The 18,343-nt window shown below is 52.9% G+C and overlaps 1 protein-coding gene and 1 pseudogene across 2 annotated transcripts in view; one reads left to right on the top strand and one right to left on the bottom strand.

The window, feature by feature from the left end:
* The window catches only part of nt5dc1 (5'-nucleotidase domain containing 1), a 764,356-nt gene extending 749,527 nt beyond the window's left edge, over nt 1-14,829 (bottom strand). For both annotated transcript variants that reach the window (XM_072499430.1, XM_072499431.1), the window contains exon 1: nt 14,667-14,829. In XM_072499430.1, coding sequence (XP_072355531.1) covers nt 14,667-14,759 — 93 coding nt within the window. In that variant the 5' untranslated portion in view covers nt 14,760-14,829. The remainder of the gene's footprint in view (nt 1-14,666) is intronic.
* A 2,606-nt stretch (nt 14,830-17,435) lies between these two features.
* LOC140415693 (U2 spliceosomal RNA) lies at nt 17,436-17,639 on the top strand (annotated as a pseudogene).
* Nucleotides 17,640-18,343: the final 704 nt, after the last annotated feature.

Raw genomic sequence — 18,343 nt, 5'->3', positions numbered from 1 at the left:
CGCTCTGTGAGTAACTTTGAACTGTATTAGGCTGAGCCTGGCGCAGGAGGAGGAAGAATTAACCCTACTCAGGGCATCAGTGCACAGACCCTCATCTATCTCCTCCCCAAGCTCCTCCTCCCACTTGCCCTTTAACTCCTCCACTGATGCCTCCTCCTCTTCCTTCAGCTCCTCGGCGAAACCTTGCCTTCTCCAACCCATACGCCCGAAATCACCCTGTCCTAAATCCCCTGTGCCGGGAGCAGCGGGAATTCCTTCACCTGCCGCCTCACAAATGCCCTCACTTGCATGTACCAGAAAGCGTTTCCCGGGGGTAACCCAAACTTCTCCTCCAGCGCCCCGAGGCTCGCAAACGTCCCATCTATGAACAGGTCCCCCATTCTTCTAATCCCTGCCCGATGCCAGCTCCGAAACCCCCCATCCATCCTTCCCGGGACGAACCGATGATTCTCCCGAATCGGGGACCAAACCGAGGCTCCCACCTCGCCCCTGTGTCGCCTCCACTGCCCCCAGATCTTCAGCGTCGCCGCCACCACCGGACTCATGGTGTACCTTGTTGGCGAGAGCGGCGCCATCGCCAGCACCCTCAGGCTCGTGCCCACACAGGACGCCATCTCTAACCTCTTCCACACCGCCCCCTCTCCCTCCATTACCCACTTACAGATCATCGCCACATTGTCTGCCCAATAATAGCCGCACAAATCCGGCAGCGCCAGCCCCCCCCTGTCCCTGCTACGCTCCAGAAACACACTCTTCACCCTCGGGGTCTTATTCGCCCACACGAAACCCATGATGCTCCTACCTACCCGTTTGAAAAAGGCCTTGGGGATCATAATGGGAAGGCACTGGAACACAAAGAGAAACCTCGGGAGGACCGTCATTTTGACCGACTGCACCCTACCCGCTAGTGAGAGTGGCAGCATATCCCATCTTTTAAAATCCTCCTCCATCTGTTCCACCAATCGCGTCAAATTGAGCTTGTGCAGGGCCCCCCCAACTCCTAGCTACTTGGATCCCTAGGTACCGAAAGCTCCTTTCCGCCCTCTTCAGTGGTAGCTCTCTATCCCCCTTCCCTGGTCCCCTGAATGCACCACAAAGAGCACACTTTCCCTCCGATGAGTTTATACCCAGAAAAGTCCCCAAACTCCCTTAGGATCCGCATGACCTGCTCCATCCCCTCCACTGGATCTGCCACATACAGCAACAGGTCGTCGGCATACAACGACACCCGGTGTTCCTCTCCCCCCCGGACCAGTCCCCTCCATTTCCTGGACTCCCTTAGTGCCATGGCCAGAGGCTCAATTGCCAGTGCAAACAACAAGGGGGAGAGGGGGAACCACTGCCTCGTCCCACGGTACAGCCGAAAGTACTCTGACCTCCGCCGATTCGTAGCCACAGTCGCCCCCGAGGCTCTATATAGCAGCCTGACCCAGCTGATGAACCCCTCCCCGAACCCAAACCTCCGCAGCACTTCCCAAAGATACTCCCACTCCACCCGGTCAAAGGCCTTCTCCCCGTCCATAGCTGCCACTACCTCCGCTTCCCCCTCCACCAGGGGCATCATAATCACATTGAGGAGCCTCCGCACATTTGTGTTTAATTGCCTACCCTTCACAAATCCCGTCTGGTCCTCATGTATCACCCCCGGGACACAGTCCTCAATTCTCGTAGCCAGCACCTTTGCCAGCAACTTAGCATCAACATTGAGGAGCGAGATCGGTCTATACGACTCACATTGCAGTGGATCCTTGTCCCGCTTCAGGATCAAAGAGATCAGCGCCCAAAACATTGTCGAGGGCAAGGTCCCCCCCTCCCTCGCCTTATTGAAAGTCCTCACTAGCATGGGCCCAGCAGGTCCACGTATTTCCTGTAGAATTCAACCGGGAACCCATCCGGCCCCGGGGCCTTTGCCGCCTGCATGCTCCCCAATCCTTTAACCAGCTCCTCCAGCCCAATCGGCGCCCCCAAACCAGCCACCCCCTCCTCCGCCCTCGGGAACCTCAGCTGATCTAAGAATCGTCGCATCCCCTCCTCCCCCGCTGGGGACTCAGACCTGTACAGATCCCCATAAAGTCCCTAAATACCTTGTTTATTCTCACCGCACTCCGCACCGTATTCCACCCACTATCCTTCACTCCACCAATCTCCCTCGCTGCCTCCCTCTTACGAAGCTGGTGTGCCAGCATCCGACTCGCCTTCTCCCCACATTCATACGTCGCCCCCTGCGCTTTCCTCCACTGTGCCTCTGCTTTCCCTGTGGTCAACAGGTCGAACTCCGTCTGGAGGTTCCGTCGCTCCCCGAGTAGCCCCTCCTCGGGGGCCTCTGCATACCTCCTGTCCACCCTTAAAATCTCCCCCACCAACCTCTCCCTCTCCCCTCTCTTCTCCCTGTGGGCCCTAATGGAGATTAGCTCTCCCCTGACCACCGCCTTCAGCGCCTCCCAGGCTACCCCCACCTGCACCTCCCCGTTGCCGTTGGCCTCCAAATATCTTTCAATGCACCCCGCACCCACCCGCACACCTCCTCATCCGCCAATAGTTCCACATCAAGGCGCCACAGTGGGCGCTGGTTCCTCTCCTCCCCCAACTCCAGCTCCACCCAATGCGGGGCATGGTCCGAGATGGCTCTGGCCGAATATTCCGTTCCCTCCACTTTCGGGATTAGCGCCCTACTCAAAATGAAAAAAATCTATCCGGTAGTAAGCTATATGGACGTGGGAAAAGAAGGAAAATTCCCTGGCCAGCGGCCTTACAAACCTCCATGGATCCACTCCCCCATCTGGTCCATAAACTCCCTGCACACCTTGGCCGCAGCCGGCCTCTTACCCGTCTTGGACCTAGAGCGATCCAGTGCTGGGTCCAGCACCGTGTTGAAGTCCCGTCCCCCCCATTATCAAGCTTCCTACCTCCAGATCCGGAATCCGACCCAGCATGCGTTTCATAAATCCGGCATCGTCCCAGTTCGGGGCATATACGTTCACCAGTACCACCCGCAACCCCCTGCAACCTACCGCTCACCATCACATATCGACCTCCATTATCCACTACAATATTCATTGCCTCAAACGATACCCGCTTCCCCACCAGTATTGCAACCCCTCTGTTCTTCGCATCCAGCCCTGAATGGAATACCTGCCCTACCCAACCCTTTCTCAGCCTAACGTGATCTGCCACCTTGAAATGTGTCTCCTGGAGCATAACCACGTCTGCCTTCAGTCCCTTCAAGTGAGTGAACACCCGGGTCCTCTTGACCGGCCCGTTCAGGCCTCTCACATTCCAAGTTATCAGCCGGATTGGGGGGGGGGCTACTCTTCCCCCCCCACCCCCTGCCGACTAGCCATCTCCTTTTCTAGGCCAGCCACGTCCCCGCGCCTCCCGCACCCTCCAGTCCCCCAGGCGGCGGACCCCCGCCCCGACCACCTCTCCTACTTCCAGCTCCCCTTTGGCCAATGCAGCAGCAATCCTGTTCCCCCCCCCTCCCCCCTCCAGATCCACATCTAGCCATTTTGCTCCCCCCATGACACTCCCGTAATCCAGCTGACTCCTGCTGACCCCGGCCTCTCCCGCCATTCCATCGACCCCCCAGTGAGAGAATCCCCCCTCCCTCTGGCAGTCAGTGTGCGCTCCTCTCCAGCACTGCCCTTCTTTCCCCCCCCGGCTCCACCCCCGTCCTTCCCTAACGCGGGAAAAAGCCCGCGCTTTCCTGAGCCGGCCCCGCCCCCTCTGGCGCAGCTCCTTTTGCGGCCTTACCCCAACTCCCCATCCCCGGGCCTCCACTCCCCCTCTTCCTCAGTGGGGGCCTGCCCCTCCAACACCGACGCTCACACTCTCCCACAGCCCCCACATCAAATCCATTCACCCATCCCCATCCAGCACTCAAACGAAAAGAACATTCCCCAAACGTAATAAACAGAGTGAACACAGTAAACATCCCCCACAACAAACCCTCAATTTGAGTCCAACTTTTCAGCCTGGATAAAGTTCCATGCCTCATTGGGCATTTCAAAATAGTGGTGCCGATCTTGGAACGCGACCCACAATCGCGCTGGCTGCAGCATTCCGAACTTCACCCCCTTCCGATGGAGCACCGCCTTAGCCCGATTGAAACCAGCTCTCCTCTTAGCCACCTCCGCACTCCAGTCCTGGTAAATTCGGATCTCCGTGTTCTCCCACCTGCTGCTCCACTCTTTTTTGGCCCATCTCAGGACACACTCTCTGTCCATAAAGCGGTGGAACCTCACCACTACAGCCCTTGGCGGCTCATTGGCTTTGGGTCTCCTTGCCAGGGCCCGATGAGCCCCATCTAGCTCCAGGGGCCGTGGGAAAGCTCCCGCGCCCATCAGCGAATTGAGCATCGTGCTCACATATGCCCCAACATCGGGCCCCGCCACTCCTTCAGGGAGACCCAGAATCCGAAGATTCTTCCTCCTCGACCTATTCTCCAGGTCCTCAAATTTTTCCGCCCACCTCTTGTGCAGCGCCTCGTGCGCCTCCACCTTCACCGCCAGGCCCAAGATCTCATCCTCGTTCTCGGAGGCTTTTTGCCGCACCTCCCGGATCGCCACCCCTTGGGCCTTCTGGGTCTCCACAAGCTTCTCAATCGCCGCCTTCATTGGCGCCAGCATTTCTGTCTTCAGCTCCTCAAAGCAGCGTTTAAGAAACTCCTGCTGCTCCTGCGACCACTGCGCCCACGCTGCTTGGTCTCCACCCGTCGCCATCTTGCTTTTCCTCCCTCGCACTTTTCGCTGCCCCAAGATCACTTGTTTCACCGCTCCACTCCTGGTCCAATCCATATGTCGGGGGGAACCTTGCTGTCACCTTCCCACACTGGAAGCCGTCGAACAATTGCCGCTGGGGCCCCGTTGGAGAGCCCAAAAGTCCGTTCCCGGCGGGAGCTGCCGAACGTGCGACCTACCTAGGCATAGCCGCAACCGGAAGTCATAAAAATGCAAAGTTAAAGTCTATCCACTGCATCAACAGTGTACTTTTTCATTGTGCATAATGTTCACGTTTAAAATCAGATTTTAAAATGCAAACCTACATTTCCTTTACTTCTAATTAAAGGCAAATTTCACTCAAGAAGGTCTGCGCAGCAAGCAATTACAGTACCAAGAAGAGCCTGAGCTGCTACCATAGTAACGTTAGTTCCCAACACATACACAAGTCAACAGCAGTTTTTCCCCGCTCCATTCCTTTTGAAGAGTCTCGGTAAATAAATCTTCACATTAAGCATTCGTTCTGAAGATCATACCGTTTAATAAAAAGCAGGAGTAGACCATACAGCCTATCGAGCCTGCTCAGCCGTTCAATGTAATCATAGCTGATCTTGGACTTCAACTCCATTTTCCCACCCGCTCCCCATATTCCCCGAGACACCAAAAAATAGTCTATTCCAGCTCGAAATCTACTCGACCATGGAATCGACTTAAATAATAGTCATTGAATGGCTGACTAATATTTCGGGTTTATGAACCACACATTGTGTCTCAGCGATTTCCACAGAAATATCAGGTTTGCAGAACCCCTTTAAAGTCGCTTTTGCCAACATACATGAAACGTTAAACAAAAACGTGGTTAAATGGCGAAATATCTGAAAAAAATTAAGTTACATTTTAATTCTGCACTCCATGAGTTCCATAGCTCCCACCTAACCATGAAAGAGACAATTCTAACTTGGAATAGTAGCTCCAATTCAACCAATATGGGCTTCTCAGAAGCATTCAGGTTCAAAATAAGGAAATTACTTAGTTTGTTGTGAGAACCAGAGACATGATGCAACCCATCTTGTCCATGTCAACCCAAAGCACCCAGGTGTCCTTTCTGATCCTTTCATTCTACACACAGCCATACAATCTTCATATGACTCGAAGATGAAAATCCTACCACATATTCACACCATCACTAACACAGCCCATTTCCCTCTCTACAATGTTGCCCTGCTTGCTCCCTACCTCAGTTAGTTTTCTGCTGAGACCCTCATTCATGCCCTTGTTAACTCTAGATTTGACTACTCCTATGCATTGCTGGGTGCTCCCCCACATTCTATTTTCTGTAAATTGGAGGTCAGCAAATGTTGCTGCCCATGTCTGAGTTTGTACCAGTCTCATTTACCCATCACCCCTGTGCACTGACCTACATCAGGGCCCAGTCAAGCAACTTCTACATTTTAAAATTTTCATCCTTATTTTGAGATCTCTCCCCATCGCTAATGTCCCCACAACTCTCTTGAGATATTTGCACTCCTCTAATTCTGGCCTCTTAAAGAACCCCAATTATAATCGTACCACCATTGATGATGCGGCTTTCAGCTGCCCATGCCCAAGCTCTGGAATACCCTCACTACACCTCTCCACCTCTGTACCACACTTTCTTCCTTTTGAGACACTCCTTCAATCCTACTTCCTGGCCAAGCGTTCAGTCATCCATCCTAACATTTCCTTATGTAGCTCAATCTCATATTTTGTTTTATAATGCTCCTGTGAAGCTGAACATTAAAGCTGCTATACAAATACAAGTTGCTGTTGCCTGGTTGATTGCAATGAGAAATTGCTGCATTTATTCCTACCTCAAAATTCAATAGAAGGTAATGTAACAGAAGTCTAAAAATTATTACCCCTTGTCGATTGTACCGTTATTTGAAGTAAATGAGATTTAGGCTTGAATTTTTAAAATCTTTATTAAACATAAACATTCACACCTACAAGATAACTTTATGATGTGGAGAGGCTGGCGTTGGACTGGGGTGGGCACAGTAAGATGACTTTAGGTACATAAACATTGTAACAATGATCTTAAAAGATGGCTGCACATCACTTATATTTTCAATGTAGCTAGTGGGCCACAGTTTAAATAGATGTTCACATGCACCAATCCCCGATTAGTGCAAGTGTTAGGAATGGTTTCATATTCTTTCCCATAAATGCTGCTTACTGTGTTGCCTGGATACAACCTCCACTGACACAACATTATAAAAACAGGAATTCAACATCGCATATGTTAGAAGACAAGATTCTGATCATCATCTTCTACAACAGTTCACAGTTAAGAGAAGTCAAGTGTCCTTGCTTCCAATCACCCCTTCCCCATCCCCCCCACCCCCCCAACCAATCCCAAACAATAATTAATAAATGTTACAGCGACGACTTCCGGGTGCGGCAATGACCAGCTGAGTCGCACGTTTCGGCACCTCCCGTTGGAACGGACTTGTGGGCTCTTGATAGGAGCCCCAACGGCAATTTTAACAGCCAGAATTACTGTGCGGTAAACTAGAAGGGAATCCCCCCGGATACACATAGAAAAAGGAGAGGATAGCGGCCGGATTGCAGAAGATCCTCTGGAGCAGCGGCAAGGAAGGGAAGCTCGAAGCAAGATGGCATCGGAAGGCGGCCACTTGTTATGGGGCCCAGAGCAACAAGAGTTCCTGCGGCGCTGTGTGGAAGAGCTGAAGAAGGAGTTGAAGAAGGAGCTGTTGGCCCCGATATTACAGGCGATTGAAGGGCTAAAGGAGGAGCAGAGGACCCAGGAGCTGGAGCTTCGGGTCGTGAAGGCAAAGGCTGCTGAAAACGAAGATGAAATACAAGGCATGGTGGTGAAGACAGAGATGCACGAGGCACAGCACAAAAGGTGTGTGGAGAGGTTGGAAGCACTGGAGAATAATTCGAGGAGGAAGAATTTAAGAGTCCTGGGTCTTCCCGAAGGCGCAGAGGGGACGGACGTCAGGGCATATGTAAGCACGATGCTTCACTCGCTAATGGGATCGGAGGCCCCGACGGGCCCCTTGGAGGTGGAGGGTGCTTATCGAGTTCTGGCGCGAAGGCCAAAGGCTGGCGAAATACCTCGAGCTATAGTGGTGAAGTTTCTCCGCTACAACGACAGAGAGACGGTCCTCAGATGGGCGAAGAAAACTCGGAGCTGTAGGTGGGAGAACGCGGTGATCCGCATATACCAGGATTGGAGTGCGGAGGTGGCGAGAAGGAGGGCAGGTTTCAATCGGGCTAAGGCGGTGCTTCACAAAAAGAAGGTTCAATTTGGAATGTTGCAACCGGCGAGACTGTGGGTCACACACGAAGGGAAGCACCACTACTTTGAGGCGGCAGAAGAGGCGTGGACATTCATTGTGGACGAGATGCTGGAATAGTCTGGCGAGAGAAAGAGCTTCTGGGATAAAGTGGTGTGGTGATTATGTGGGACGAGGAAGGGGAAAGGGGGGGGGGGGGAGATGATTTTTTCAATTTGTTAATCCTTCAACCCTGTAACTTTTCTCTCTTCCCCTCGTTGGGGGGGAAGGGGGGAGCATGAGGAACTGTGGGCGCCGGTGGGAAGGAAAGGGGAAGGAGAAGGGAAATGCGCCATTAGGAGCGGGGCCGAGTGGGAAACGCGGGCTTTGCTCCCACGTTATGATAATTGTGGGGGGAACAGGGACGCAGGAAGGAGGGGGCCTCGCACAGTGAGGGGCCGAGGGCAAAGGGGGAAGCCGAGGTCAGCCAGGGTTCGCTGACTTCTGGGAGCAACATGGGGGGTGCAACTACGCTAGAGGGGGATCTAGCGGAGGGGGGGGGGGGGAAAGAGTTAACTGGGTTGCTGCTGCCAAGGAGAAGGGGGAGCTGTTATGGGACGGGGTGGTCGAGACGGGGGGGCACCGTCGGTGGGCTAAACAGGTACGTGGGAACCGGGTGAGCAGCTGGGTTAAAAAAGGGGATGGCTAGTCGACAAGTCGACAAGGGGGGGGGGGGGGGGGGGGGGGGGTAAAGAGCCCCCCAACCCGGCTGATCACGTGGAACGTGAGAGGGCTGAACGGGTACACGCACACCTAAAGAAATCAAAGGCAGATGTGGTTATGTTGCAGGAGACACACTTGAAACTGATAGACCAGGTCAGACTTCGTAAAGGATGGGTGGGGCAGGTGTTTCATTCAGGTTTAGATGCGAAGAATAGGGGGGTGGCTATCCTAGTGGGGAAACGGGTACTGTTTGAGGCAAAGACCATAGTGGCGGATAGTGGGGGTAGATATGTGATGGTGAGTGGCAGATTGCAAGGGGAGGCGGTGGTTCTGGTGAACGTATACGCCCCGAACTGGGATGATGCAAACTTTATGAGGCGTATGTTGGGGCGTATCCCGGACCTGGAGGCGGGAAAGTTGGTAATGGGGGGAGACTTCAATACGGTGCTTGATCCAGGGCTGGACCGGTCGAGGTCCAGGACCGGGAGGAGGCCGGCAGCGGCCAGGGTGCTCAAGGACTTCATGGAGCAGATGGGAGGAGTAGACCCCTAGAGATTTATTAGGCCTAGGAGTAAGGAGTTCTCATTTTTCTCCCATGTTCACAAGGTATATTCACGGATAGACTTTTTTGCCTTGGGAAGGGCACTGATTCCGTAGGTGACAGGGACGGAGTATACGGCCATAGCCATTTCGGACCACGCTCCACATTGGGTAGATCTGGAGGTAGGAGAGGAAAAAGAACAGCACCCACTCTGGAGAATGGATATGGGCTTATTGGCGGATGAGGGGGTATGTCTAAGGGTGAGGGGGTGCATCAAAAGGTACTTGGAGCTTAATGACAACGGAGAGGTTCAGTTCAGGTGGGAGTGGTCTGGGAGGCGTTGAAGGCAGTGGTCAGAGGGGAACTGATATCCATAAGGGCACATAAAGGGAAGCAAGAGGGTAAAGAAAGGGAGCGATTGTTGAGAGAACTTCTGAGGGTGGACAGGCAACATGCAGAGGCACCGGAGGAGGGACTGTACAGGGAAAGACAAAGGTTACATGTGGAATTTGACCTGCTGACCACGGGTAAGGCAGAGGCACAGTGGAGGAGGGCACAGGGTGTACAGTATGAGTATGGAGAGAAGGCGAGTCGGCTACTGGCCCACCAATTGAGGAAGAGGGGAGCAGCGAGGGAGATAGGTGGGGTGAGAGACGAAGAGGGAGAGATGGAACAGGGAGCGGAGAGAGTAAACAGGGTGTTCAAGGCATTCTATGAGAGGTTATATAAGGCTCAGCCCTCGGAAGGGAAGGAGGGAATGATGTGTTTCTTGGATCAGCTGGAATTCCCGAAGGTGGAGGAGCAGGAGAGGGCGGGGCTGGGAGCACAGATTGAGATGGAGGAGGTGGTAAAGGGGATTGGGAGTATGCAGGCGGGGAAGGCCCCGGGACCGGATGGGTTCCCGGTGGAATTTTATAGGAAATATATGGACCTACTGGCCCCGCTCTTGACGAAAACCTTTGATGAGGCCAGGGAAAGGGGGAAGTTGCCCCAGACTATGTCGGAGGCGACGATTTCGCTACTTTTGAAGAAGGAAAAAGACCCGCTGCAGTGTGGGTCCTACAGGCCCATTTCCCTTTTGAATGTAGATGCTAAGCTCCTGGCCACGGTGATGGCGACGAGGATAGAGGATTGTGTCCCGGGAGTGGTCCACGAGGATCAAACTGGGTTCGTTAAGGGGAGACAGCTGAACACGAACATACGGAGGCTGCTAGGGGTGATGATGATGCCCCCACCAGAGGGGGAGGCGGAGATAGTGGTGGCGATGGACGCCGAGAAAGCATTCGACAGAGTGGAGTGGGATTATCTGTGGGAAGTGTTGAGGAGATTTGGCTTTGGAGAAGGGTTTATTGAATGGGTACAACTGCTATATAGGGCCCCGGTGGCAAGTGTGGTCACGAACAGGCCGAGGTCTGACTACTTCCGTCTTTATAGAGGGACGAGGCAGGGGTGTCCCCCGTCTCCGTTACTGTTTGCATGAGCAATTGAGCCCCTGGCCATAGCACTGAGGGGCTCCAGGAAGTGGAGAGGAGTACTCAGGGGAGGAGAAGAACACCGGGTATCATTGTATGCAGATGACTTATTGCTGTATGTTGCGGACCCGGTGGAGGGGATGCCAGAGATTATGCGGACACGCAGGGAGTTTGGGGAATTCTCGGGGTATAAATTGAATATGGGGAAGAGTGAGTTGTCTGTGGTGCATTCGGGGGAGCAGAGCAGGGGAATAGATGATCTACCGCTGAGGAAGGTAGCAAGAGATTTCCGGTACTTAGGGATTCAGATAGCCAGGAGTTGGGGAACCTTACATAGGCTTAATCTAACACGATTGGTGGAACAGATGGAGGAGGATTTTAAGAGATGGGACATGGTGCCCCTGTCACTGGTGGGTAGGGTGCAGGCGGTCAAAATGGTAGTCCTCCCGAGATTCCTTTTTGTGTTTCAGTGCCTCCCGGTGATGGTCACAAAGGCTTTTTTCAAGAAAATCGAGCAAAGTGTTATGAGTTTTGTATGGGCTGGGAAGACCCCGAGAGTGAGGAGGGAGTTTTTGCAGCGTAGCAGGGATAGGGGGGGACTGGCACTACCGAGCTTAAGTGAGTACTATTGGGCCGCCAATATCTCAATGGTGTGTAAGTGGATGGGAGAAGGGGAGGGAGCGGCGTGGAAGAGATTGGAGATGGCGTCCTGCAAAGGAACCAGCCTACAAGCACTGGCGACGGCGCCGTTGCCGTTCTCCCCGAAGAAATACACCACAAGTCCAGTGGTGGAGGCAACACTGAAAATTTGGGGGCAGTGGAGATGGCATAGGGGAATGACGGGAGCCTCGGTGCGGTCCCCGGTAAGAAATAATCATAGGTTTGTCCCGGGGAGAATAGATGGGGGATTTAGAGGTTGGCAGAGAGCTGGGATTGTGCAACTGAGGGATCTGTTCTTAGACGGGACGTTTGCGAGTCTGGGAGCGCTGACGGAAAAATATGGGTTGCCCCAAGGGAATGCATTTCGGTACATGCAACTGAGGGCTTTTGCGAGGCAACAGGTGAGGGAATTCCCGCAGCTCCCGACGCAGGAGATTCAGGATAGAGTGATCTCGGGGACATGGGTGGGGGGGTGGTAGGATGTCGGATATATACAGGGAAAGAGGCACCAGGGGGGGAGATCATGGTGGATGAGCTGAAGGGAAAATGGGAAGAAGAGCTGGGGGAAGAGATTGAAGAGGGGCTGTGGGCAGATGCCCTACGCAGGGTAAACTCTTCGTCCTCGTGCGCCAGGCTTAGCCTGATACAATTCAAGGTTTTGCACAGGGCGCATATGACCGGAGCAAGGCTCAGTAAATTTTTCGGGGTAGAGGATAGGTGTGGGAGATGCTCGAGGAGCCCAGCAAACCACACGCACATGTTTTGGTCATGCCCGGCACTGCAGGGGTTCTGGGTGGGGGTGGCGAATGTGCTTTCGAAGGTGGTGGGGGTCCGGGTCGAGCCAAGCTGGGGGTTGGCTATATTTGGGGTTGCAGAAGAGCCAGGAGTGCAGGAGGCAAGAGAGGCTGATGTTTTGGCCTTTGCGTCCCTAGTAGCCCGGCGAAGGATATTGCTTATGTGGAAGGAAGCCAAACCCCCGGGCGTGGAGACCTGGATAAACGACATGGCAGGGTTTATAAAACTAGAACGGATAAAGTTTGTACTAAGGGGTTCGGCTCAGGGGTTCACCAGGCGGTGGCAACCGTTCATTAACTACCTCGCAGAACGATAAAGGAAATGGGAAGGCAGCAGCAGCAACCCGGGGGGAGGGGGGGGGAGCTCAGGTGGGTCCTCAGGGGTGTTTTTGTATAGATATTTGTACTTGGTTATGTATACTGGATTGTTTGATTTTATTATTTGGGAGAGTTATTATTTTTGCTATGGCAGTTGCCATTTAGCTTATATATTATTTATCTATTTGTTAAAAAACGGTCACTGTTCTTTATATTGTTTTATTGTTGTAAAAAGGAAAAACCTTTGTATGGTTTTGTTTGGCCGAAAAATTTTAATAAAATATATTTTTTTTAAAAATAAATGTTACAGCATTGTCAGTTTTGGACACTAATTGCACATAGATATACATGTCTGTCTTAAGGTTGTAACCTTTTAATTCCAACACTCTAACTCACTGACTGCATATTGTCATTTGTATTGCAATTTTGATCAAATTTGTTTTAAGCACAATAAATCCTCTAATAATTCTTTCGTTTTTGCTTTCACTGAGTACTGACCTTTGCTCTCCCATTAACACATTCTGCTATCTTGCCTTTCTGTCACTATCAGCACATTCTTTAGTGCTTCACACTACCACAAAGCACTTCCCCCGTCTCTTGTCCTACACATCTTTGTTGCAATCACTCCTAGATCCCACCTATCACTGACCTTCGACTCTGCTCCAACCCCACTTATCCAGTGTATATTCCATCATATTCTCCCTCTCTTTAGCTCTGAAGAGTCATACGGACTTGAAACATTAACTTTGTTTCTGTCTCCACAGATGCTGCTAGACTTGCTGAGCTTTTCCAGCATTTTCTGTTTTTATTTTTTTAATTCATTTACAGGATGTGGTTATGCCAGCATTTATTGCCCATCCCTAGTTGCACTTCAAAAGATTATCACCAGTAATAATGTTTGTCCCAAAAGTATGTGTTCGACTAGGACAAGGCATAATATAAACCCCATAAAATTCTCATAAATCCTGTGCAATTTGCATAAAATGCCTGAGATCATTGAAAACAATGTTTTGAACAGATTTTAACAAAACAATTCCTCCAACTTCTACTTGCCACTTGTACTACTTACAATCTTCGATCACATTGATAGTGAAGAAACACTATCCCACCTGCCCCCTTCCTCAATTCCCAATCTTCATTGAAGAACGAAGCAATTTTATAGCACCCAAAAATCTCATATCCTTATGAACTAGCAGGCCCACCTGTAACTGGTTAGAAAACCAGATACAATCCCTGAAATTCTGAGTAATTAAAAAGCAGACTGCACATATTGAACGGTGGCCCCGCTGATCAGCAACCCACCAAGTCTCACTGACAAAAGAATAACTCGCTTTTCAAGAGATCTGTTGCATATATAAAACTACAGGAATGTGCAATGTGTCAGCTTCAGTTCTAATCGGCCACTTTAGCACAGGGGACGGGTTTGAAGCATTTATCCCTGATCATTGGTCTCACTTGCCGTGCCTGTGACCTTGTGGTGCGTGTGTGTGCAACTTGCCAGCTGTATTTAAGCGTGCACCTGAACAATAACTCATTCATTACAAATGAAACATAGGGTGTCCCGAGGTGGCGGAATAAATGAAAGAAATGCACGTTCCATCGCCTAGGCCATCTTACACCCACATTAGTTCAAAACAGTCAGAAATAAGTAGGTGGGGAGGCAAAGGAAGATGGAATTATATTTTTTTAAGCAACTTACCCTGTGTGCAGAGAGATGGGGGGGAGGGGGAGGATTTTGCACATTCCTAATTTCATTGATGACTAAATAACAGTAAATCAGTTACATGTGTAGATGATGGCATGGAGCAGCTGGGCCGAATGGTCTGTGTGTGAAGGAGCTGTGCTGTTTTGGGAGGTTGTTTGGGGGACTGAAATGCCACATTGTGGCTGAGGGATGTTTATCAGTTAACAGTCAGGGGGGTGGTTACAATGCAGCATCTCAGGAGGAAAGTGAAGATAAACACTTGGCCGAGGGGCGGGAGGGCAGTCCTGTGAGGAGGAACCACAGGTCCTGTCCTGGCTGCAGCTTGGAGCTGGCCCCGGCCTCTCCCCGGGCCCGCTCCCTGCTGCAGCCAGGCGGCCTTGCTGCCGCCGGCGCCTCCCGGGCACCCGCTCGTTCAGCCGAGGGGAGGAAGAGCCATTCCGCCCGGCTACAAACTCACCGAGAAGGTGCAGCCCACATTGTACCGGCACAGCGTGTGGTCCAGGTCGAAGCCGATCACATCGCAGTCCGCCAGCGAGAAGTGTTCGGCCATGGCGGTGGAATGAGGACAAACGACCACCCGGTCCCTCCACTCTGCCGCAGCACCGCGTCAACGCGGGGAGGGGCCTGGGCACCTGGGGGCGGGGCAACGACACGTGGGGAGGGGCCTGGGCATCTTGGGGAGGGGCATCGACACGTGGGGAGGGTCCTGGGCACCTGGGGGAGGGGCCTCTGTGCCTGGGGGAGGGGCATTGCCACGTGGGGAGGGTCCTGGGCACCTGGGGGAGGGGACTGTGTACCTGGGGGAGGGGCATTGCCACATGGGGAGGGTCCTGGGCACCTGGGGGAGGGGCACCTGGGGGAGGGGCATTGCCACATGGGGAGGGTCCTGGGCACCTGGGGGAGGGGCCTGTGTACCTGGGGGAGGAGCATTGCCACATGGGGAGGGTCCTGGGGGATGGGCATTGCCACGTGGGGAGGGGCCTGGGCACCTGGGGGATGGGCTTTAGCACAGGGAGGGGGCCTATATATCTGAGGTAGGGGCCTATGTATCTGGGGGAGGGGCCTGAGTACCTGGGGGAGGGGCTTCAAGACATGGGGAGGGCCCTGTGTATCTGGGGGAAGGGCGGGGGGGGGCTGGGCACCTGGGACAGGGCATTAACACACAGGGAGGGGCCTGGGCACCTGGGGGGGTATCGGTGTGTGGGGAGGGGCGTGGGCATCTGGGGGAGGGGCCTGTGCACCTGGGAGGGATCAACACATGGAGAGTAGCCGAGACACCTGAGGGAGGGGCATAGGCACCTGGGGAAGGGCATCAACATGTGGGGAGGGGCATTGATACATGGGGAAGGGCAGTGGCACATGGAGAGGGGCCTAGGCACCTGAGAGAGGAGCCTAGACATCTGGGGAAGGGAATCGACACATGGGGAGGAGCATCTCCACATAAGGAGTGGCCTGGGCATCTTGAGGATGGGCCTGAGGGGGGCATCAACACATGGGGGAGGGGCCTGGGCAGGGCCTGGGCACATGGGGGGGTGCATCGTCACATAGTATGGGGCATCGATACATGGGCAGGGCATCGATACATGGGAGAGGGCATCGACACATGGGGAGGGGCATCAACTTGGAGGACTGGGCACCTGGGGGTGAAACCTGTGCATCTGGCGGAGTGCATTGACTCCTGGGAGTGGGTCGGGGCTGGGTCTCTGAGAGAGAGCCCTTTGCCACCTAGGCGAGGAGTAATGACACTTGGGGAAGGGGCCTTGGCACCTGGTTGAGGGGCCAGAATATGTGGAGGATGGGCTAATACATGTCTGGGAGGGACCAGGTCATAGAATTTTTACAGTGTAGAAGTAGGCCTTCGGCCCATTGAGTCTGCACCGGCTCTTGGAAAGAGCACCCTACCCAAGGTCAACACCTCCACCCTATCCCCATAACCCAGTAACCCCACCCAACACTAAGAGCAATTTTGGACACTAAGGGCAATTTATCATGGCCAATCCACCTAACCTGCACATCTTTGGACTGTGGGAGGAAACTGGAGCACCCGGAGGAAACCCACGCACACACGGGGAGGATGTGCAGACTCCGCACAGACAGTGACCCAAGCCGGAGTCGAACCTGGGACCCTGGAGCTGTGAAGCAATTGTGCTATCCACAATGCTACCGTGCTGAGGTTTGGGCCTACGCACCAGGAAGTGCATTGGACTACTCAGTGAGGGGTATGGAAACCTCAGGGAGGAGCCTGGACACCTGGGGAAACGACCTGCAACCTGTTGGTGGGGGAGGGACGGTTTGCAGCCACCTGTAACAAGGGCTGGGCACATGGGCATGGTGCCTCGTCTCTTATGCACCAAAATGGAGGCTCTGCACTTTGGGTGGAGGCCTGAGCAAAGAGGGATGGACCTGTCACCTGGAGGTCCAGCCTCAGCTGCTTGGGCAACTAGGTAAGGAACCCAGTTATCTTGTACAGAAGCCTGGATATCTGGGGGCAGGGTCTGGATACTGGGAACTGACCTGGACACCAGGGGAAGGGCCTGGAAACAGGGCTTGTAGCCCTTGGGTGGCCTGGACACCTGGTGGAGGGGCCCTCAATACATGGAAAGGCCTCCACATCTGTTGCAGGGCCCCAACACCCCAACATCTGGTGGCATGGCTGCAACATCTGGGAGACATTTCTAGGTACCTGGCAGCTGGGCCTCAACAACTGTAGGAGAGGCATCAACACCTAGTGATACGGCCTAGGCACCTGTGGAGATGAACATGGACACCTGGAGAGAGGCCTAACATCTGGAGTAAGGTGTCTGAACAACTGTCCGAGAGTCCTCGACACATAAGGAGGGACTGGGCACCTGGAGACAGGAGCTAGGCATCAGGAGGAAGTGCCTAGACACCTGGTGGACCAGCTTCAAAATCTGGGGTGGGGCCTGGACCCCTGGGGTAGGACCTGGGCACTTAGGGGCTGGGTCTGGGCACCTGGGAAGATGGTCCTGGAAAGCTGGGGAGGGACCTGAGCCAGTGCTGGAAATGTCAAAGCAATGCATTGATCATTTTAAAAGGAATAATTAATAAATGTGACTATTAAAAAGTGCCAAGCCGCGGTGAAAACTGATCAAACATATTTTGCATTTTCACTTAAGAAGCGGAGCTAGAGAGAAGCAAACTAGCCTCAATTCCTGGTCACCAGGAAGGGGGACGGGGACCTGGGACAGTTATGTGTGTATGTATGATCGCTTCTTGGCCTTTTAGCTCAGATCAAGTGTAGTATCTGCTCTGCCTTTTGGCTCAGATCTGGTATGTCTCTCTTTTGGGGACCATGAATTGGATTCAATTTGAATTTGAACAGGTTTTTGGAGCGGGCAAGGAGCTGGATTAGGGGTTTGCCCCTGTCCACACTGAGCCCTGGCTTTGTAACTCAGGAAAAGTAATTTTTTTTTAATGTGTGTGTGCCAGTTGGCTCCCTGATTCAGGTTTCACTCTCACTTTCTCTTACACACACCACACCCATCTTTCTCGCACTCGCACACACAATCGTACTCCCTCACTGTCACACACTCACCCGCTCTCACACACTCACTCATTCTCGTAGGCACTCGCTCATGCACTCACTTGCAGAGGCAGTGGCATAGTGTTATTGTTACTGGACTATAATCCCCAGAGACCCAGGATAATGCTCTGGGGAATGGGTTTGAATCCCACCAGGGCAGATGGTGGAAATTGAATTCAATAATAATCTGGAATTAAAAGTCTGACAGCGACCATGAAAGCATTGTCGATGTTGTAAAAGCCCATCTGGTTCACCAACGGCCTTTAGGGAAGGAAATCTGTAATACTTACCTGGTCTGGCCTACATGTGACTCCAGACTCACAGCAATGTGATTGACTCTTGAATGCCTCAGGGATGGGCAATAAATGCTGACTCAGACAGTGAAGCCCACATTCCATGAACAAATAAAAAAAACTCACTGACTTACTCTCACACGCACTCACTTGTTCACCCACACTCGTTCTCTCACACACTCGCTCGCACTTAATCATTCAGAACTCACTCGCCGACACTGCACTTGCTTTCACACACACTCGCTCTCACAAGTACTTACTTTCACACGCTCACACATTCACTTCCGCTCTCACACA

This window comes from Scyliorhinus torazame, chromosome 4 (assembly GCF_047496885.1).
Source record: "Scyliorhinus torazame isolate Kashiwa2021f chromosome 4, sScyTor2.1, whole genome shotgun sequence".
NCBI lineage: Eukaryota > Metazoa > Chordata > Chondrichthyes > Carcharhiniformes > Scyliorhinidae > Scyliorhinus > Scyliorhinus torazame.
Note: the sequence above shows the minus strand (reverse complement) of the source record. Positions and strands in the feature narration are given on the sequence as shown.